The sequence below is a fragment of the Macaca thibetana genome, chromosome 7 (assembly GCF_024542745.1).
Source record: "Macaca thibetana thibetana isolate TM-01 chromosome 7, ASM2454274v1, whole genome shotgun sequence".
Classification (NCBI taxonomy): Eukaryota; Metazoa; Chordata; class Mammalia; order Primates; family Cercopithecidae; genus Macaca; species Macaca thibetana.
In genome coordinates, this window is record NC_065584.1 from 62,301,689 (window position 1) to 62,325,385 (window position 23,697).

The window sequence follows — 23,697 nt, forward strand, 5'->3', positions numbered from 1 at the left end:
TTTTTGTATTTTTTAGTAGAGACGGGGTTTCACCATGTTAGCCAGGATGGTCTCGATCTCCGGACCTCGTGATCCACCTGTCTCGGCCTCCCAAAGTGCTGGGATTACAGGCTTGAGCCACCGCACCCGGCCCTAGTCTTGGTTCTTATCTCTTCCTGTACCCCATTTCACTTAGAGCCAGCACTTATTAGGGATTTGATCTTAATTGCGAATATTATCAGTGAGGTGTTTAAGAAAGCTAGTGGCAAGAGAAATGAATAAAAATTTAAAAGACTAAAGTTTGATAACTATTTTACATACCAGCTTATCAGCTGTGTCCATAGGAAAATCACTCAGCTCTTTTTTTTTTTTATTTTTATTTTTTGGAGATAGTGTGTTGCTCTGTCTCCCAGGCTGAAATACAGTGGTGCAATCATGGCTCACTGCAGCCTTGACCTCTTTGGTTCAAGTGATCCTCCCACCTCAGCCTCCAGAGTAGCTGGGACTCCCGGCATATAGTACTGCACCTGGTTTGTTTTTTATTTCTTGTAGAGATGGGGTCCTACTATGTTGCCCAGGCTGGTCTCCTACTCCTGGCCTCAAGCAGTCCTCCCACCTTGGCCTCCCGAAGTGCTGAGATTATAGACATGAACATAGCACCTGGTGTCAACATTTTTAAAGTGCTTTCCATGAACCTTGGTCTGTTAAGTTTTAGGAACTTAGAGATGAATAAGGCATGATTCCCGCCCCTCCTACCCCCACGGATCTTAGTTTAGGGGCAAATATTAATGTATTCTGTTAGGATTATATCATTTTTCTAGTGTGATTCATTAAATCTTTGTTTAATGAAACTGTTAGACACTATCTTCATATCACATAAGTTATTTTGAGTGGTGGCTGGTTGGGGCTGTTATTAATTTTATTATCATTGCACTTTGCATGAAAAAAACAAAACCACAACTAACATTATATAGCTAAGATTATGTAAAGGTACCAACCTGAATTAATTTAAGATAATGTAATTTTATGTATGTGTTTTAATGATTTGCCTAAAAAGTACTTGTATATCATATTATTGCTTTAAAGCACTCTATCTCTGTTATTACACTTACCAGAGTATATGATAAATGACCTATCATAATAGAAGCCTCCTTCATTATATGGTAATATTTTCAAGAGCAAAGACTAGTCAGTACACTTTTAAAGTATAGCTTCTAGAAGAATAACAAAAATGTTTTTATGCTTTTTATGAATCTGTTTTAACTTACCTAGAATTCCAGCTTAGTAACTGTTTGTTGAGCGTATATTATATACTGTATAATTTAGTTTTGCTCAAAATTTTAATTACAGAAATTTAGTTATACATTGGAGTACACAAACTAGTTGAAACATTAACTTACATTAACTACATACATGAAGAAATAGAAGAGGAACAGTTATTAGCTTTCTATTTATTTGATGTGCAGTTAGGATGAACAGGAATTTTTATTTACAAAATGGATTAACCTTACTATTTTGTCTTTAGATGTGACTAGGAAGATCCAAAACAGATGATCATGAATAATACGGCTGTCTAGGCTTTTTAAATTTTTTTTTGAAGGAAAAAAAGTGATTTGAACAAAATATAGCCCTATACAGAGTGATTCTGTCCAAATAAAATTGCTTTATATCCTAGTCAAATTATAACAAATATTTATGACAGAGGGATTAGACAGATTATCATTATTATTTCTGAGACAGGGTGTTGCTCTGTCACCCAGGCTGGAGTACAGTGGCACAATCACGGCCCACTGCAGCTTCGACCTCTCTGGCCCAAGCGATCCTCCCACCTCAGGCTCCCAAGTATCTGGACCATAGGCATGCCCCAACCTTTTATTTTTTGTAGAATCAGTATATCACTATTTTGCCTAGGCTAGTCTTGAACTCCTGGGCTCAAGCAGTCCTCCTCCCTTGGCCTCCCACAGTGCTGGGATTACAGGAGTGAGCCACCACACCTAGCCTCAAAGTTAATTCTTCATGTAGAAAAGCAGCTTCCCTTTTATGTAACCATTTATTGAAATCTCCATCTTTGTACTCATAGAACTGAAGAGTAATAAGCACAGTGAGTCGCCAGGAGCTACAGAATTAAACATGTGCCACAGTAATTGCCAAAATAAACCAACATTAAGGTTCCCAGATGACCAAATAAATAATACTATTCAAAATGGAGGAGGAGATGACTTACCTAATCAGGTAAGGCTTTATTGTACACTGTATAGTACAAGCTGATATTTAGAGGGGTGATTTACTACTGAAAAGGTTTGCAACCATATCAGGGACATGAATTCTGTTTTTTTTTTTTTCTTTTGAGATGGAGTCTCCCTGTTGCCCAGGCTGGAGTGCAGTGGCGTGATCTTGGCTTATTGCACCCTCCGCCTCCTGGGTTCAAGTGATTCTCCTGCCTCAACCTCCACCTCCTGGGTTCGAGTGATTCTCCTGCCTCAGCTTCCCGAGTAGCTGGGACTACAGGCGTGCGCCACCACGCCTGGGTAATTTTTGTATTTTTAGTAGAAGCGGGATTTTACTATATTGGCCAGGGTGGTCTCAAACTCCTGACCTTGTGGACCCACCTCAGCCTCCCAAAGTGCTGGGATTATAGGCGTGAGCCACCACACGTGGCCGTGAGTTCTATTTTTCAAGTATCAGCTTTTCATTAACTTGGGGACTGAATGTCTTGATATTTATTTTCCATGTCTCTCAATGAAAAAATGTAGGCAACAATAAAAGTTTTAGCTTTTAGAGTAAAGCTTAAATAAAGCATATTTTTAAAAGCACTTGAAAAACCACAAAGTGTTAAATTAATATAGAAAATATGTAAGATAATGGATACCCAGATGTTGCTTGTAGCACTCAGGGTCTGGCAACTGGATTTCTGACTGTGTCCACTAATGAAATTTGTGGAACTGTAAGTACCTAGAAATTTGTATGCTTGATGCATACTATGAAAATGCTTCAGATCATGTTTAGGTAGCAGTTTTAAAATAAAACCTAGGTATCTTTTTGTTTTGAAGGAATTAATTGGAAAAAAAGAATATAAAATGTCTTCAAAGAAACTAAAAATTGGTGAACGAACAAATGAAAGGATAATAAAAAGTCAGAAGCAAGGTAATATATCTTTAATGGTTTTTTTAATGATAAGCAGAAAGCTACTATTTGAAATGTTTTTAATATGATAAAAGTGATCTTGTAAATTTCCTCATGTAAAATGGCAAATTATATAATGGTTTTAAATGTTTGTTTTTGTTATTTTTACATAAGATGATTTTCATAATAAAATAGCCCTTTTAAAAACCATCTATACTTACAGGTTTGCCTTCTTTAATCTGGGTACTAAAATATTTGTTTAGATCACAAAATTATATATCATTTAAAATACGCTTACAGGAATATGTAAAGAGTGAATCCTTTTATGAATTTACTACAATAATTTAGTTTCAAGTGTGGATTTTCAGAGTGATTTAATTGGAATCTTGCATGCTATAATTTACAGCCTTTCCTCTAAACATTAGCAAGTTTACAGTTTCATGTTGAGCTAAATCCATTCGTTTTATAGCATTTTTTCTGTTTTATTTCCTCTTATAAGTGAAAAGAAGTGAAAGTGAAGAACATTTATTTGTTTGAAGAAGATAGGAAAGCAGTGCTGCTTTATACTTCCGAGTTCATACTCGGTTAAAGTATCCAAGATAGCTGGATCTTTATTAAATAATTTATTAAAATTAACAAATACTCTGGAAATATTGTTCAAAATTAGAATGTTGAAAATTTTCAAATTCCCAATTGAACATTTGAATTGGATTTATATGAGAAGTTAGAAGAAAATACTTTTCTCAGAATTTGAAGATATATGATGCCAGTGGAAAATCTTGCAGACACTTTCTAAATTATTTTGATTAGTACCTTTTTCCATGGATTGTAATTTAGAGGCTTCTTTTCTCCCCAGCATTCAGTATTATCTATCAGTCTCATTTTGTCAGTCATCTTGTAAACAATAATATATGGAGGTTGTTGTAATATGTTTCTATGACAGTGGGATGATTTGCAGTTTATATGTATTTCTAATTACAGTTGGATAGTTTCAGTTAATTTGACTTCTCATTACTTAGGTTTTGAATTGATGAATTGTTCTCATTTTAATTTGCTTTCTTTAATGACAAAGTATAATATAAGATTCTCAGGTTGTTCTGTTTTGCTTGTTTTGTACTTTATGGTGTTTGGGAGGATTCATTTTGAGTGTGTTTCTATGACCACCATTGGCGATAAAAGTGGAACCATGCAGAGGAAGTTCCATGTCCTCCTAACTAGCAGAGCCCATATAATGTATACTTACTTAGTAAGGTTTCAGTGACTACTGGTTTTCTTATATCTTCTGAATATTTTACCTCCAGGGCTTTGATTTAACAAGTATTTACTTATTGCCTACTGTATATGTGAAAGGCTCTGTACTAACTCCGGCAAAAAAAAAAAAAAAAAAATCAAACCATACAGATAAAGTTCTAACCATTAATTATTTTTGCCAGTCTGATTGAAAGACAAGTGTGCAGTTATAATACATGTCTCACTGTCAAACATGGCATTATTTTAAAGTATTCTGGAAACTTGAAGAAGAGCTTTCATTCAGTATAGGGAATGTGTACAAGTTTGTACACTAGGTGGGTTAGAGAATAAAATCGAAGCAGGTAGTGATTTTGTTTATAGATGAATGAAGAACATTTTCAAAGCAGAGTGGACATTAATGAAAGTAGAGAACCAAGAAAATCTGAGGAATTGCGATTTTTGTGGTTCTGAACATAGAATACAGTGGAGATTTTGACAACAGTGAGAGATTGGAACTATGTGGAAGGCCAGGCAAAGGAGCTTATTTATATGTCTACTAAAAGACTGTGAGAAGTCACTGTCAGGTTTGTATAAACAATAGTATATGTTTACAGTTGAAGGGGCAGTGGTCTGAATAGACCTGGGCTTCAGAAAGATCAAAATGACAGGAGGTTATACAGTGTAGCTTGTGTATAAAAATAGTGTCTTTTCTCTGTGAAAATATTTTTTCTGTGCTTATATTTGTTTATAACTAATTTGAGATTTTGGTCTTTGGTTTTGTCTTAAGAAATTAAAGAGACAACTGAAGAATTGGATGTATCCATTGATATTCTAACCTCAAGGGAACAATTTTTCTCAGATGAAGAAAGAAAATACATGGCCATCAATCAGAAGAAAGCTTATATTTTAGTAACACCACTTAAATCTAGAAAAGTGATAGAGCAAAGATGCATGAGGTATAATCTGTCCTCTGGCACCATTAAAGCAGTAACAGATTTTGTAATACCAGAGTGTCAAAAAGAAAGTCCCATCAGCAAGTCCACGGAGACTTTAGAAAATACATTTGAAGGTCATAAAAGTGAAAACAAGGAAGATTGCAATGAACGTGACTTACTTACTGTCAACCAGAAAATAAAAATATGTAACCTTGAAAAGGAACAAATGCTCACCTCTGACATTAAGAAAAATACCAGACTATTACCAAAATTGAAGAAAATAGAAAATCAGGTAGCTATGTCATTTTATAAGCATCAGTCCTCACCAGATTTGTCAAGTGAAGAAAGTGAAACAGAAAAGGCAATTAAAAGGAAAGCTGAAGTTAAAAAAACCAAAGCAGGAAACACCAAAGAAGCAGTGGTTCACCTGAGAAAGAGCACAAGAAACACAAGTAATATTCCAGTGATTTTGGAACCTGAAACTGAAGAAAGTGAATATGAATTTTATATCAAACAAAAGAAAGCTAGACCTTCCGTCAAAGAAACTCTTCAGAAGTCTGGTGTTAGGAAAGAGTTTCCAATTACTGAGGCAGTAGGATCTGATAAGACAAATAGGCATTCCTTAGAGTGTTTACCTGGTTTAATTCAGGATAAGGAATGGAATGAGAAGGAGTTACAGAAACTTCATTGGTAAGTAGTTAGATTTCATTCTGAAATATCTACAGAGCAGCCACAAGACAGTTAAAGACATAAAAACAGCAATAAGGGGTTAACATGGAAGATGTCATCAAAAGAATTGGGAGAAATTACAATTTGTACAGGGAATGGAGATAGAATACAGATAACTTCTAATGGTATTTTGTGGTCATCTCTAATATGAGGAAATTATGAGGAAAGCCTAAGTATGAGGAAAGTAAAAGTGACCTTCTTTCATTCCCATATAATATTTCAAGATAGCCAAATGGTACTCTCTCACGTAACTTCATGTTTTAAGAAATTTGTTGTTTTATTTTGTTTTGTTTTGAGTCTTGCTCTGTCGCCCAGTCTGGAGTGCAGTGGCGCAATCTCGGTTACTGCAACCTCTTCCTCCCGGGTTCAAGCGATTCTCCTGCCTCAGCCTTCTGAGTAGCTGGGACTACAGGCACACGCTGCCATGCCTGGCTAATTTTTACATTTTTAGTAGAGACAAGGTTTCACCATGTTGGTCAGGCTGGTCTTGAACTCCTGACTTAATGATCCATCCACCTTGGCTTCCCAAAGTGCTGGGATTATAGGCATAAGCCACCGGACCCGGCCTAACAAATGTTTTGTAATTAACTTTACTGTTATAAAACCTTAAAGCTGAATTCAAATTTGTAGGTTACTTGATGTAGTCTTTTGCCTTTATAGGGAATAAAATAGAGTTTCAAATTGATGATTTTTTTCCAAGGTTTTATATTTAGAACAGAAATTCAAGAAAAGCTCAGTTAAGAACCTGCTCTTTCATTCCTTCATTAAACATTTACTTATTTGGGTGCCTCCTATATGCTACATAGTTTGGAATGTTTGGAGATACAGAAATAAAATAGACAAGGTTATTTTCCTCAAGGAGCAATTTAGTAGGAAAGACAGATAATACAAAAGTAAGCCAGTAAATAAAAAAAATTAATTGTGATACATTCTGTGAAAGAAACAAACGAAATTGATCAGGAAAGCTCTCTTTTGGTTGATGCCACTTAAATGGAGATCAAAGGATGAAATGATGTCAAACATATAAAGAACTAGAGAAACAGCATTCCAGGAACAGAGACAACCTAAACACAGGTCCTAATGCTAGGAATATGTTGATATGGGAGGAACTAAAATAAGACTACTGTTATTAGAGCATAATGAGTTGTAGGGGAATGGCTTGAGGTGTGAGCAGAGAGGCTGTGACTATATTGGGCATAACCTTCTGGGTCATGATTAGGAGTTTTGTTTTTAGGTGTAATAAAAAGACATTTAAGCATGGCATATAGTTTGAGAAGATGCCTTTGGGGAAGTAGACAAGGCATTAATTGTGGGGTTGTTGGAGTAGTCCATTGTTGTCTGCACTGATATGGGAACTGAAAAAATGGAGAAAATTGGATTAAATCTAGCAATATTTGTACAATATCAAATACAAATCCTATCAATTATGTGGCACCTGACCTAAATAACTTGGTAGATGGTGGTGTGGCAAATATTTGAGGAAAGAATAAGTTGAGATTGGCAATTGAGTTTCTTTTTAGACAGTTCTATGTGGATTGTCTTTTAAGAGGCAGGTTTCAGTGAGATCTAGGCTACAATATAACTTTGGTAAGCATAAAGATGGTATTTGAATCCAGTAGATTGAACTGATGAGAAAACATAAGGAGATGGTGTGAAGAGAAGAAGGGCATAGTCCTGAGCTCTGAGAAAAGTATTTAAAGGAGGGAGAGGAGTAGGCCAGTAAGGGGGAAGAACCCAGGACTAAGTCATATTGCAGAGACCAATAGTGAGAGTCTTTCAAAAGTGTGGGAGTGATTTGTTGTGCCTATTGCTGCTGATAAATCAGGTATGTTAAGAATTGGATATGGCTACATAGATTTAAGTTTCAGTGGTCTAGTAGTATTGGAAACCAAATCACAGTTGAGTGGTTAAAAGTGAATAGAAGGGTAAAGAGACAGCCTAGGTGTAGACAACACAAGAAATTTGGCAATGATGGGAAATGAGAACCACAGAGATAATAGAAGAGAATGTGAAGATAAAGGAAGATGTTTGGTTGCTTACTTGCTTATTTGTTTGTAAGATGGCTGTTGCCAGAGTATGATGGTATGATGATGGAAGTGATCTAGTGAAAAGAAAGGAAGATGTGATTGATAAAGGCAAGAAGAACACAGAACTAGACCACATCTAGTGTTCTACTGCCTTGTGTACTCCCCAGACTTAGAACAATTATAATTCATTTCATATCTGCCTTTAGAAACATTCTTCCTAGGGCATCTCTGTGAAACTCTACTATTCCTTTTTAAATTTTCTAAATATTCCTTCTCTGTCTTAATTTCAGGCAGAAAAGGCAATCTTCCTTCTTATTCCCCAAAATTATTTTTCTTGTTTGCTTTTTTGCTATAGTATCCCCCTCAGTGATCTTTTGTCCTCACAAAACTCTTTCTTTTTTGTACAATGAGTCCCCAGTCTGTATCTCTGGCCCTGAATTCTTATATTTAGATTTGTATTTTCCTTTGTCTGCTGTGCATTACTATATAAACCTCACCTATGGGTCTGACGTAATATGTCAAAAGCAAACTTATTTTCCCCTGCTTGCCTACTTTGCTAACATTTCTTTTTCTGGAAATGTAATTATTTCCATCAACTACATTTAAACTCTTTGTCATTATTGATTTTTTAAAAAATTCAATTAGTTGCCAAAAAGCTATTCCACAGAGTCATTCTATCTGCACCTTCTTTTCTTGACGCTACCCTTTTAGGTCTTTGACGCCTTTTGCCTGAACTATGGAAGTAGTCTTATTTGTAGTTTCTTCTTTTTGCCTCTGTAACCTTTTTTATACATCTCCAGGTTATTTATACATTGTTGTGGTTCTGATCAAAAACTTGCATTGCATTCTTCCTAATCTTCACATTGTGTAAAGATTCTTCTGCCTTTCATTGAGAGCAATCCGTATTATAGGCTTGATTATCCTTTCCAGCTATATCCCTTATCATTTCCTTATAATAAAGCTTCTCAACCTTTACTGTATATTCAGATCATCTCAGGAGATTTTACAATGCCTGAACTGTAGAGATTCCAGTTCCCAGTAAGGTGGAATAAGTACACTCCCCTCTATTTCTTCTCTGCAGCTATAAAACCTAGACAGAGGCTGGTGCGGTAGCTCACGCCTGTAATCCCAGCACTTTGGGAGGCTGAGATGGGTGGATCACCTGAGGTCAGGAGTTCAAGATCAGCCTGGCCCACATGGTGAAATCCTGTCTCTACTAAAAATACAAAAATTAGCTGGGCATGGGGTGCATGCCTGTAATCCCAGCTACTCCAGAGGCTGAGGCAGGAGAATCTCTTGAACCCAGGAGGCAGAGGTTGCAGTGAGCCGAGATTGCGCCATTGCACTCCAGCCTGGGCAACAAGAGTGAAACTCCGTCTCAAAAAAAAAAAAAAAAAAAAAACCCTAGACAGAATGTATGGAGCAGCTTTTTGTTGACTTAGAAAAGTAGATAATAGCAGGTCGATTGTAGATTGGAATTTTAAGTACCACCAAATTAGCAGTGAGTTTCTAGTATTTTGTTTGATGCACCACAAGTGAGACTCGAGGATACTAGAAACCTAGAAGTGGGCATTGAAGCGTAACAAGGAGGGTTTAAAGAGGAGCTCTCCAGTTCTGGGTTGAGGAGCAGAAAGGGGGACTTCTGACACTCAGAAACAGTGGAGGAAATCCCCAGTTTTTTTGTTTTTTGTTTGTTTGTTTGTTTGACTTATTCTCTTAATTCCATGCAATCCTGCAGGGGCTACAATCACAGCATCAGCTGGGGCTGAGATATATCTAAAACTGAGAGATGAGAACCTCCTCTACAATTAGGAATGGTTGTCTCAAAATAGTGGGGCAAGTACCTGTTGCTTCTGTTCTCTTTCTGCTGTCTGTTGCTTGGTATTAGACAAAAATTCAGTTGTGTGAAGCATACAGCAGAGCAGAGTAATGAAGCCCAAGCTTTCTGGCCAGAGAACTGACAAGGAAAACTCCAGGGTACCGAAAATCACGGAGAGAAAGGAACTAGGAAAAGCAACCCCATAAAGTTGTTTATGAACTTCTCTGCCACCCAGGAGTTGTACATATGTGGACATGGTCCTAAAGAGCATATAAAAGACTGAGAACTGAACTAAGCGGTAGACCACACGCAGTTTCTAGGCTAGCTACTCAGTGTCCCACACACTAGGATAGATCCTAGCAGCACTGCAGAGCTTTGAAAAAGGAAACTGACGTTGAAACGACCATAGTAGACTCAACATATAGCTTGGAATACAACCAGGTTGATGATCTGCTAAAATAAAAATAGTAACATTTCACTTGAAGCAGTAAAATATTGATTCTAAGTAGATTGTTCAAGTTAAGTATATTTAATGTCATCCCTAGAGCAACTTCTAAAAAAAAACTATACAAAGAAATAAATTCAAACATAAATTAAAATACCAGAAAATCAGATAGCCCAAAAGAAGGCAAGGAAGAAGAGAAATGGCGGATTTTTTTTTTTTTTTACATAGAACAAGCAGAAAACAAATAATAAAATAATTGACCTAAATCCAACCTAATTAAATTAAATGGTCTAAACATACCAATTAAAAGACAGATTGTCAGAATGAATTTAAAAACATGATCTAACTATATGCTGTATACAAGAAACTCACTTTAGATATAATGATATAGGTAGTTTAAAGGATAGAAAAATACTATCTAAACACAAATCAAAGCTTGAGTGGTTGTATTAATATCTGTCAAAATAGACTTTAGTAGGAAGAAAATAACCAGGAATAAAGAAAGACATTACAAATGATAGAAGGGTCAGTCACCAGGAAGGCATAAAATTCCTAAGCGTGTATGCACCTGACAATAAAACCTCAAAATACATGAATTAAAAACTGACAAAGCAGCAGACTAAACTGCAAGGATAATTAAATCCACAATTATAGGAAACCACACTGCTTTTCTCTTCGTATTCGATATAACTGACAGAAAATTAGCAAGTGTAGAGAACTGAATAACACCATCAGTCATTTGTATCTGATTCACATTTACAGAACATTCCACCCAATAATAAGAAAAAGAATAGGTTATTTCCAAGGATAGGTTGATCATTCATCAAGATAGAACATATACCAGATCATAAAACATCTTAACAGATTTAAAATCGCTGAAATTATACAAAGCATGTTCTCTGCTAATAATTGAATTAAACTACAAATCAATAAAAGGAAAATTTCCAAGTGGTTTAAAATTAAATAACTTACATTTAAATAATCTGTGGGTCAAAGAAGAAGCCTCAAAGTAGAAAATATTCTCTTTTTTTATTTTTTTCTTTTTGGAGACGGAGTCTCATTCTGTCACCCAGGCTGGAGTGCAGTGATGCGATCTCAGCTCACTGCAACCTCCGCCTCCTGGGTTTAAGCAATTCTCCTGCCTCAGCCTCCCCAGTAGCTGGGATTACAGGCGTGCGCCACTATATCCAGCTAATTTTTGTATTTTTAGTGGAGGTGAGGTTTCACCATGTTGGCCAGGCTGGTCCTGAACACTTGACCTCAAGTGATTCACCCACCTTGGCTTCCCAAAATGCTAGGATTACAGGTGTGAGCCACCAGCCCGGCCAGATATTCTTAACTGAACAAAAATGAAAATATATTAAAATTTGCAGGATGGGCCTAGGAGTTCATAAACAACTTTAAAGGGTGCTATACCAAGTTCCTCCCTCTCCCTGATTTCTGTCGTACTTTATACATAGACAAATTATGGTGCATTCTTTCAGTGGACTACTAAGCAGTAAAAAGGAAGAACTATTGATACATACAACAACCTAGTTGAATTTCAAAGGCATATTGAGTGAAGGAAGCCAACTCAAAGGCTTATATACTATATGATTCTATTTATATGACATTCTGGAAAAGTGTGCTACACACTTTTAAATGACCAGATTTCACGAGAACTCATTATCAGAAGAATGGTACCAAGAGGGATGGTGCTAAATCATTCATGAGGAATCTACCTCCATTAACCAGTCACCTCCCCCTAGGCCCCACTTCCAATACTGGGGATACATTTCAGTATGAGTCTTGGGTAGGGGCACATATTTAAACTATATCAATAAATAAGAATTATTTAAACCCAGGATTCAAGACAAATGGACCTTAGAATAGCATACACAAAAGTAGAAAGAAAGAGGGCACATTTAGAAATACTGAAAGAATGGGTGTGGAGTTTGTGCCTGTAGTGCCAACCACTAAGGAGGCGGAGTCAGGGGGATCGCCTGAGCCCAGAAGTTGGAGGCCACATTGAGCTATGATAATGCCTGGCATTCCTGTGTGGGCAACAGATCGAGACCCTGTCTCTTTAAAAAAAAAAAAAAAAAAAAAAAAAAAAAAAAAGAAAAATAAAAAAGGCCAGAATGACTGGAATACTGAAAGTTGACCAAAGAGCAGTACAAGATGAGACTAGAGAGTTGGGCAAGGAACAATACAGCATTACACTAAGGATTTGGGGTTTTATGCTAATAATGAAACAAGTTTTAAACATGGTGTGATACGTTTAAGTGTGTCTTTTTAAATTATCTGGAATAATCTAGAGGAGATGTATTAAGTACTAGTTTCTTATTAAATACATTATTATTTGTGTTATATAAAATAGTTCTTTTAGACAGTCGTAGATTTAGAAATTAGCCACACACACAAATAGAGAAGCTTGAGTTCCCAAGTCCTTCTAGTTTTTCACTTTAGAATACCTGTGGAATGATTAATTATGTAAAATAATTCATTAACAAGTATTTAATGCTCATAAGTATTCTTTTCTGCATGGAATAGTATGCTGTGGTCAACTGGTAGCTGTTTACAAGAGCTGATTGTTAAATTTTGGGGAATTTTAAAAATTGAGTGTTAAAGTCATTAAAAATTAAATTATATAAACTTATAATTATTTAAAACAAAGATAATGCTCAAAACTCATTACTTCCTAATTATTTTACATTTTATTACATATGTTCTCTTGTATGGCGGAAATACTATATAATTGTGTGCTATCACACGTGTTTTATCAACTCCACATTCAGTGACATGTTGGTAGCTTGACATCAACCCCAATGGGAGTATTTACCCTTTGAAAATCATCAGACTTTATAAATCAGGGCTGTTTAACCCCAGAGAGCTGATTAAAAATTTTCCCAAGTAGAAATAAAAATATTTTGCCAAAGAAACAGATTAAAAATAAAGAGGTGGTATAGTTGAAATAACATTGTTAATATCACTTTTATGGTAATTGATGAGTTACATAGATGTTTTCTGACTAAATTGTCAATCTAACCACAATGCATAAAATCTTTATGGGGAGAGTGGGGGTGGTAACTTGTATACCAGGTTCTAAATCATTTACAAAGGAACTTGTAGAATGTAACTCAAATGTTAAATTAGGGACTTCCTTATAGTTTTCTGTATTTCAGTTTTCATTTTCCTTAATTAAGAGAGCATTTATCTAAAATACTGAGTTCTACAAAGTATAGTAGAATGAAAGCAAGCATACCACTTTTTAATAGCTTATAACCTAGACTGTATAAGAGAACTTATTGTCCAATATACTTAGCACCAGTAAGATTTAAGGTAACAATGTAGAAAATTTGGTCATGCCAGAGTCTCCTAAAAAACCGTATCATCGATTAGTTGGACTTAGAAAAAAAAAATGTTGAAAGGCTGAGGGTCATTTTTCAGGCTTAATAAAACACATCAAAATAGTTAGAAGACATCTACTAGATAGGTAAAATTACATCTTCATATTTTAAGCACTAGAGTAAGTTATTGAGGGGAGGGAATAATATCTTTCTTAATTGTTATCCAGAATGATTTCGATAAAACCAATTCCTTCATCTCAGTAAATCTCATTAATTCAGTGGTATGCTTTTAAGAGGTTATTGTCATTGGTTTGAATTTCTTATTCTTTAATTGGTTTTGATCTTCCATAGTGCTTTTGCATCTCTTCCAAAGCACAAACCTGGTTTCTGGTCAGATGTAGCTGCGGCTGTAGGTTCTCGATCTGCTGAAGAATGCCAGAGGAAATATATGGAAAATCCCAGAGGAAAAGGATCCCAGAAACATGTCACTAAGAAAAAGCCAGCCAATTCCAAAGGCCAAAATGGTAAACTTTGTAGTAAATAGTTTTTTTCGTAGTACTCAGTGTTGATTTCTGATCACTGAAATCAGATATGTTTTATATTTATCCATGAATATTAATAGGTATTTTCTTAAAATATTAAAGCTAGAAAGAATTTCAGAAATCATGTTTAATTTTTAAGTCTTACCTAGGTCTCTACTTCCATCAATAGTAGTTTAGTAGCCTTGTGCTTTGAGTTTTAGGAATTCTGCAGTTAGATCCAGAGATTTCAGTATCTGAATTATTGTTCTGAGGGTTTAATTAAAAGGCACTTGGGTCAGATCCCCAAGTAATTTATGAGAAAGCTCAGAAAATACTCAGTTTTCATAGTCCCATGATTACATACTCCTGTTCATGAGTACTAGTAAAAGGTTGATTATGCCAGAGAATTTCTATAATAAGCATTAGTGAGAACCCAGTACCCCATCATAATTCAATAAGGTTTATATATTTTAGCAAAATCAATAAATTAGGCATTCAGCAAGAGGCAGTGTAGAGGCAATCATTCTTGCAATGTAAAGATCTTTTTGGCCAGGCGTGGTGGCTCTGCCTAATCTTAGCTTCTTCATGAGTATCCTATGGGCTAATCATATTGCACAAATCCCAGATCCCAGTGTAGAAATAATCATTTGTTCTATAGGAGACTTGTAAAATAAAAAGCTAAGTTTTCATTCTCTTTTTCCTTTCTTTATCTATATTTTTTTAGAGAGATGGGGTCTCACTGTATTGCCCAGGCAGGTCTTGAACTCCTGGGCTCAAGCATTCCTCCTGCCTTGGCCTCCCAAAGTGCTGGGGTTACAGGGATGAGCCACTGAGCCTGGCCAAGGCTGAGTTTTTTTGTTTTTTTTTTTTTAACATGAACGCACAATTTAGATTTTGCAAAGGCTATTAACTTTATAGAGCAGTTACTATAAATAACCAAATCCTTATCAAATTGGTTTGCTGACTCTTCAGGCAAGCGAGGTGATGCTGATCAGAAACAAACTATTAAGATAACTGCCAAAGTGGGAACTCTTAAAAGGAAGCAACAGATGAGGGAATTTCTGGAACAGTTGCCAAAAGATGACCATGATGATTTTTTCAGTACAACACCTTTACAGCATCAAAGAATACTGGTAAGAGGCACAAAATCATTGTTTTCCTTATCTGTATTGACTTTTATATCTTTCATTTTTATGTATGGTAGTGTTCATCACTAATATTTAGGCGAAGGATCAGTAGCCTCCCTAGACGTGATCATAGTCTTATGGCAAACAATGTGCTGATATATGCCATTCTTACTAGTTTCTAGAGTCTGCACTTCAGTCAGTTCAAAGGTAATGTTTGTAGAACCAAACAGTAAAGTAAACCTAGAATTAGGCGAAACATATATAAAGTTTAATATACTACCAAGCAAACTTTTTTTTAAAGGGGATAAAAGATACTGTGTAGTAATTGAAAGTAGGGATTAAATGATAGTAGCACAGTATTAAAAGATTTGAATGTATGAAAGAATTTTTGTCATATGAAGAGTAGAATAAGTAAATATTTCAGTGACTGGAGTAATTCACAGCAAATAAAACCAAGCTAGTATCTGTAATATGAACAAGTCATTCAAATGTTACTGGAATAACAAAAAGTACCAAGATCACAGGAAAAGTGTGAAAAAGAAGAAATTCAAAAGGCTTAATAAACACTTGGGGAAGTAGTTATTTTAGTTAGTAATTCAAGAAAGTAAAGTATATATGTATACTTTCTAAATTACAGAATCTTAAAAAAAAAAGTAAGTTAAAATATCCACTGCTAACAGAAGCAGTGCTGATACTGATACAGTCATACATCAGTGGGCATACAAATTGAATCGTATCTTTTAGTAAGAAAGCATTATGGCAATATATTATAAAAGCCATAAAGATTTATTCTATTCTTGAGAGTTTATCCTAAGAAATCCAAAAGCCCCAAATCTTTGCAAGATATTTATTGCAGTTTTATCTTTATAGCAAAAAACTGGAAACAATCTGTATATCCAGTAAAGATGTTTTTCATAAACACAGTGAAATACAATACAGATATTAAATGCACATTTGAGACTTTCTAGAATCTAAATATAAATGTTAAGAATATTAAGATTAGCGGGGCGTGGTGGCTCATGCTGTAATCCCAGCACTTTGGGAGGCCGAGGCGAGTGGATCATGAGGTCAGGAGATCAAGACCATTCTAGCCAACATGGTGAAACCCTGTCTCTACTAAAAATACAAAAATTAGACGGGCGTGGTGGCGCATGCCTATAATCCCAGCTACTTGGGAGGCTGAGGCAGGAGAATCGGTTGAACCCCCTAGACAAAGATTGCAGCCACTGCACTCCAGCCTGGCGACAGAGCAAGACTCCTTCTCAAAAAAAGAAAAAAAAACAAAGATTATTAAGATTAAAGTAATGCAGAAATGTGTGGATAATAGACAACTGGACTATTGAGTATAAGAATTCAAACAGTGAGCTAGACATAAGCGTAATTTTTTCATCTACCAATTTCTTGTCATTAAATCATCTTCAATTTAAAAAGGCTACACAACGCTTTACAAAGTTTAGTAACATTAGCTGGGCCCCCTTTTTGCTTACACTGGTTATAAAGGGAAGTCTTAAGAGAGCCACCAGAGGCCCTGACAATGTTTTCTTCAAAACACTGTGGTCCACTAGGGGTTGTACCCTTTATGTTATCCCACCATCATTTCAGGTTCTATATGTGTATATTTTAGCCTAAATGCAATAGTAGCATCATAAAGAACAGAACTGCCGGGCATGGTGGCTCACGCCTGTAATCCCAGCACTTTGGGAGGCCAAGGTGGGCAGATCACCTGAGATCAGGAGTTCAAGACCAGTCTGGCCAACATGGTGAAACCCCATCTCTACTAAAAATACAAAAATTAGCTGGTGTGGTGGTGGGCATCTGTAGTCCCAGCTACTCAGGATGGTGAGGCGAGATAACTACTTGAACCCAGGAGTGGGAGGTTGCAGTTAGCCGAGATGGCACCATTTTACTCCAGCCTGGGCAACAAGAACGAAACTCCATCTCACAAAAATAGAAATGTAAAGAACAGAACTAAAGTAGAAATAGACAGCAACAAATTATCTCATTTTCTGTGACATAGTTAACACTGCTTGAGTTCCTACTGAGGGCTAAGCATAATAGTAAGTGAATTAGAGTTTTGTTTTGTTCTGTTGATACGAAAGGTCAGATTTGTTTGCATATTGTCTATGCCTGCTTTCATGCTACAGTGCAGAGTTGAGTAGTTAGAACAGAGACTGGACCACAAAACCTAAAATATTCACTATCTGATTCTTTACGGAAAACATTTGCTGACCTCTGGTCTACATAACCTTTAGAAATAGGTGTTATTATCTGTTTTACACAAGAGAAATTAAGTCTTTTAAAGGCTAAGGCTCGTCCTTGTCCTTGTTCCTTGACCTTAAAATTTCTAGCAGACACAGCCTAAACCTGTGCAACCAGCAGACCCCCATCATTCTTGTTTATCTTCTGTCAGGGAGAGCCTCAGCACCCTAGACCTATATAGTGTAGGATGAATCCCTTCTGTTACTGGCAGCGAATCCATACGGGTCTGTAGAAACCACAATTCTTACCTCCTCAGAAGAAAGAATTCTGGCCAGGTGTGGTGGCTTATGCCTGTAGTCCCAGCACTTTGGGAGGCCAAGGTAGGAGGATCCCTTGAGCCCAAGAGCTTAAGACCAGCCTGGGCAATATAGGGAGACTCCGTCTCCATTTTTTTTTTTTAATAATTATAAAAATTTTTTAAACAGAGAATTTGACCAAGGAAACATAAGGCAGAAGGAGAAACCAAGGCAAGTTTTAGTGCAGGAATGAAAGTTTATTAAAAAACTTTAAAGCAGGAACCAAAGGAAGGAAAGTACTCTCAAAAGAGGGCCAAGCAGGTGACTTGAAGGATGGTTTAACTTTGTGACTTGGGGTTTTATATGTTGGCATGCTTCTGGGGGTCTTGTGTTCCTTCTCTCCTGATTCTGACTTTGGGGTGGGCTGTCTGCATGCCCAGTGGTGTGCTGGCACTTGGGAGGGGAGCAAGTTACAGTGTGTTTACTGGATTTGCACACAGGCTCACTTGAGGCTTTCTTCCCTTACCAGTCGAATGTCCATAGGAGGTCATATACCAGTTAAACTCCTCCATTTTGCCTCTTAATGCACATGCTTGAGCCCACTCGCCCAGCTTCTGAGATCTTAACAGGAAGCTGCTCATCACCAATTTTAGGTGTTTCTGTTTATTGAGAGATTGCCTTTCCCTGGTGCTGGCTGCGATTAATTATTATTTTAGAGACACAGTTAACAACCACCTGACCATCATAGGATGGTTGCCTAACAACATTCCTGGTAGGGGATGGGGAGGCCTGCTCATTCCCTGCTTATCCCTGACTAGCTACCTGCTGTAACATTCCCACTTCCACAAGTCACCAGTCAAGGTTAGCTGTTTCCAGCTGGAGGAAGCTAATGGTGTTTATGGCCCAGGGGAGGTTAGGCTTGTTTCCAACCCAGAGCTGTTTCAGGCCCAGGGGAGGTTAGGCTTGATGGCTTGTTTCCAACGTAGTCAGTGGGATGGAGCTGGGAGGAATAGAAAAGATGGAGGAAGAGAGAGAGATTAGGGCCCATACACACATTAAAATTATACACCTACATGTGCAAACAAATGGTGCACTGCCTCCAAACAAATCCCCAGTTAAGAGGACTGGGTAGAGTTCCAAACTCCTTGCCTCAGTTTCAAACAGCCCCCACCAGGGGACTGAGTCCAATGTGAACAAAGCCCTGAGGGTGCCACAAATACAAATGCGTAAAAATGGCCAAATGGTGACACCAACAGCTAAGTCTAAACAGAGCAGAGACCCAGCAACACCCTGAAAAGAGTCAGAGGGAGGCTAGGTGCACATCAGCAGCTCACCCGGTTCCAACGTTTGTCGACTTCTTCAAAATGTCACACATTGTGACATATCAGTGAAGCTTTGGAAGCAGCAGATGCTGTGACAAAGAGAAAAGGAGGTTCCGCAAGACAAAGGCACATTGGCAGCTGCTGGAAGCTCCCCTAATGTTCTTTCTATGGGGTCAGCTAGCCACGAGCAGCTGGCATTCACAGGTGGCTCCATGGCCCCATCTAACAGAAGATCAGATAGGTGGGTCTGGAGCCTCCTGTGAATACACAGGGCTCCCTGTATGGGCCACCAAAAATTGTAACCAGCATAGGAGTCCAACTATTCGCCGCTTGTGAAAAGAAGACAATATAACAAGAGCAAGGTGTGACAGAGTTTTATTATCTGTGCCAGCAAAGGGAAGTGTGGGTGAAATTCCAAAAATTCCAGTCTTCAATTTGTGGAGAGAACATAGGAGTTTTTAAAGAGAGAATGGTTTGGAATGCAGGAGAGGAGGGATTAGGAGGTGTCAGGTGGCTCAGTGTGCTTCAACAGCTTATCTTGAAATATTATTCCATTTGGTGAAGGGGCCAGCACCATCCTGGGCCCAACCAGGTTACAAATTAATTGTAGTAAATCTTGCAGTAAATTTCTAGATGGGAGTGAGTTTTGGCCTTGACTGGGGAGAGAATTATTAAAGTATCCAGTTTGTGCCAGGATCCAGCCCCTGAAGCTTCTAAGGAAATATATGACCAGATAAAGGAGCATGGTGTACACTTAAAAAGTGTCTAGGTAAATACATGTGCATAAGGCATGGGAGCACAGAATGGGTAAAGAAAGGGAATGGAGGTTCACATTTTGAGGCTGTATTTCAAGATGAATGGAAACACATATGCAGTTTATCTCAAAGTTGTATCTTAAAATTGGGGAGAAAGGAATAAAAAAGTTTTAAAACCTGGTTTGAAGCCACACTACTCGGTTACGGGCTGAATAAAGAGGGTGACAAATACAGTTTCTCAGAAACATTTAATAGAGACTTCTGAGCAGAAGCCATCTCTTGGGTGGCCACAAGATGGTGGATTTATGCACTGTTATCACCCCAGACCCAGGGTTTATATACCATAGGGAATTTGCCTAAGGCACGGATTTATGGTAAGTATGTGTTTACAGTAACACCAAGGTTGTTTTGACCTAAGGACAAAATTTCTGGTAAGTACATGGAAGTAGAAATCTTAGAGGCATTTCCAGAACCGGGTTTAATCAGAAGTCAGCATGGTGAATTAGCATCTAAAATGGAGTTCCTCTAGCCTCTACTCCTCTACCTACTATTGTTTTTAATTATCTAACTTGAAAAGTTATAAGAAGGAGAACCAACCTGTCAGTCCTCCAAAAACTATTTTGTGATAATGAGAAAATACATTTTATGGGGTGTCTGCTGATAATAAATACTTGTTTTCTAGTTGCCAAGTTTCCAGGACAGTGAAGATGATGATGATATTCTGCCAAATATGGACAAAAATCCAACAACTCCATCATCAGTTATCTTTCCATTGGTAAAAACTCCTCAATGTCAGCATGTCAGTCCTGGCATGCTAGCTTCTATAAATAGGTAAATATTCATGCATATGATATTTTAATTCTCTGCATCAGAGTAGTGAGGAACATTTAAACATTTCATGAGGACCATAGATGCCAGTAATGGGAAGAGTCATTATTTAAAAAATCAAGAATGTATAGTTTCTAGAAGTTAAGGATGGACAATTTCATCAAGTCAGGGTTCTATTCAATAAATAGCACTGTGATATAATCCACATTTACTTCTGGATCAATTCAAAATGGATCAAGGTTTTACTTGTAAAAAATTTAAAAAAAAAAAAAACTAAAGAAACCTTGGGGAATTATTTTATAATACCAGATTAGTGATGGTCTTTCTAACTATAATATAAAACCTACAAGCCATTAATGAAAAGATGAATAAAGTCAACTGTATAAAAATGTTTAACAAATTTTACCTGGTACCAACCACTACAAACAAAAGACAACCTGAGAAAAGAATATATGCAGCTTGTCACAGGCAAAAGGCTAATTTCTGTAATATATACAGCATTCCTACAAATTAACAAGGAATGCATTGTTAATTTTCGTGCATTGCTAGTGAGAAGGTAAATTAGTGCGATCTTTGCAGCAACAATTTGTAAGTATCAAAATTATAAATGCACATACCCTTTGACTTAGGAAGTTTACTTACAGAATTGTGAATGTACAGCTTATTCATGGTAGCATTGTTTAAATTGCAGTACCTCAAAAATCTATCAGTAGGGACTAATTAAATGAATCCTCGTCCATTATGTAGTCATAGAAATTAATGAAGAGCCAGGCACAGTGGCTGAAGCCTGTAATCCCAACACTTTGGGAGGCTGAGGTGGGAGGATCACTTGAGCCCAGGAGTTTAAGACCAGCATGGGCAACATAGGAAGACCCCATTTCTACCAAAAGAAAAAAAAAAAGTTAGCAGGATGCAGTGAGGAAAGCCTGTGGTCCCAGCTACTAGGGAGGCTGATGTAGAAGGATTGCTTGAGTCCCAGAGGTCTAGGCTGCAGTGAGCTGTGATTGCAACAGTTGCACTCTAGCCTGGACAACAGAGTGGGATCCTGTCTCAAAAAAAAAAAAAAAAGGAATTAATGAAGGTATTTTTTATGGCTGTTATGATAAAATGCCTAAGATACATTAAATGAGAAAAAGGTAGATGTAGTGAATAATATACTGTTTGTGTAAATAGAACCTATATGTGTGTATGCATATATGTATATACTTGTGTGTGTGTATATAATTGCTTTTATTAGATTAAGTATTTCTAAAAGGATGCATAAGAAACCAAAACATTGGTGATCTTTAGGGAGAACTAAGGTAGCTAGAGGAAGGAGAGGGGGGCTTTTGAATTTTGAACCATGTGAATACAGGAACAATTTGAAACATATACATAAATAAAATTAAGAAAAAAGTAGGGGTGACTAACAATAAAATTTCACCAAAAAAAGATGGAAAGTAGTAAGAATGAGGCCTGAAAATAGGCTATTCCATTTGGAGAGTAAGAGGCTATTGCTGATCTTAGAGCAATTTCCACAGAATGAGAGGCAGAAGCAAGATAATAATGACTGAGAAAAAAACTATTCAGTACTCTCAGGAAGCCTGCTAAAATTTTAATTTGCACTTATTGGATAAAAATATAATTTTCCTAGGCATCTAAAAGTTATTTTTTATTTTAGTATTTAGTACAGGTGAAAGCATATTGAGAATACAATTTTGGACAAACTTTTTGATAAGCACTTTGACCAAATCATCAAAAGCCTTAAAATATTCATCCTTGGCCGGCACGGTAGCTCACACCTATAATCCCAACACTTTGGGAGGCTGAGGCCAATGGATCACGAGGTCAGAAGTTTGAGACCAGTCTGGCCAACACAGTGAAACCCTGTCTCTACTAAAAATACAAAAAATTAGCCAGGTGTGGTGGTGTGCGCCTGTAATCCTACCTACCAAGGAGGCTGAGGCAGGAGAATCGTGTGAACCCAGGAGGTGGAGGTTGCAGTGAGCCGAGATCACGCCATTGCACTCCAGCCTGGGTGACAGTGCAAGACTCCATCTCAAAAAAAAAAAAAAAAATTCATCCTTTTGGCCATTGAATTTTATTAGACACTTTAAGGAAATATGAGATTTGGACAGGCATGTATTTATATGAACAAAGATGTTCACCATAAAACATAATACTGAAAGTTTGGAATGACCAAAACATCCAAAAATAAGGAAAGTTATAAATTAAGATTTATCCATATAATGGAATATGAAACAAATCATGTCTTCAAGAATGTTTAATGACAGAAAAATATCCAGTGGATAGTAGTTTTTTAAAGCTAGGAAAACTACATTCAGTATGATCCCAATTTTATGTAACAAATTCATAAGGAAGGAAATTTCTTAACTTACACATCACCAGCCATTATTTCTAGGTTATAGAATGACACCAGTGTGGGTTGTGAGTTTTTGTTTTTTGTTTTGGGGGATATTTTCTGTCCATTTACATCACTTTTACAATTAAGGAAATCCGATAGACTCACTTATGTCATGTATCTATACTGTCTAAAACTTTTTCTTAAAAAAAAGAGATTTTTTTTTTTTTTTTTTTGAGACGGAGTCTCGCTTTGTTGCCCAGGCTGGAGTGCAGTGGACGGATCTCAGCTCACCGCAAGCTCCGCCTCCCGGGTTTACACCATTCTCCTGCCTCAGCCTCCCGAGTAGCTGGGACTACGGGCGCCCGCCACCTCGCCCGGCTAGTTTTTTGTATTTTTTAGTAGAGACGGGGTTTCACCGTGTTAGCCAGGATGGTCTCAATCTTCTGACCTCGTGATCCGCCCGTCTCGGCCTCCCAAAGTGCTGGGAATACAGGCTTGAGCCACCACGCCCGGCCAAAAAAAAAAAGGATTTTCTTAGGCTTCTTCACTATCTTTGACTTTACTATCTCTAGTAATTGATGAACTTTTCATAACAGTTTTAAGTAATCAAACAGTTGTATCACTTCAGAAGTGAAAAACTCTTTGTCTTCAGAGACATCTCTTTGACAATAGACTTACCAGTTGCTGAT

At 37.0% G+C, this 23,697-nt stretch overlaps 2 protein-coding genes across 3 annotated transcripts in view; both read left to right on the forward strand.

The window, feature by feature from the left end:
• FKBP3 (FKBP prolyl isomerase 3) overlaps positions 1 to 23,697 on the forward strand; it is a 466,553-nt gene that overhangs the window by 343,610 nt on the left and 99,246 nt on the right. The window lies entirely within an intron of this gene.
• MIS18BP1 (MIS18 binding protein 1) overlaps positions 1 to 23,697 on the forward strand; it is a 54,208-nt gene that overhangs the window by 26,746 nt on the left and 3,765 nt on the right. For both annotated transcript variants that reach the window (XM_050795812.1, XM_050795813.1), the window contains 6 exons: positions 2,060 to 2,211; positions 3,030 to 3,123; positions 5,129 to 5,957; positions 13,968 to 14,140; positions 15,110 to 15,270; positions 20,519 to 20,667. In XM_050795812.1, coding sequence (XP_050651769.1) covers positions 2,060 to 2,211; positions 3,030 to 3,123; positions 5,129 to 5,957; positions 13,968 to 14,140; positions 15,110 to 15,270; positions 20,519 to 20,667 — 1,558 coding nt within the window. The remainder of the gene's footprint in view (positions 1 to 2,059; positions 2,212 to 3,029; positions 3,124 to 5,128; positions 5,958 to 13,967; positions 14,141 to 15,109; positions 15,271 to 20,518; positions 20,668 to 23,697) is intronic.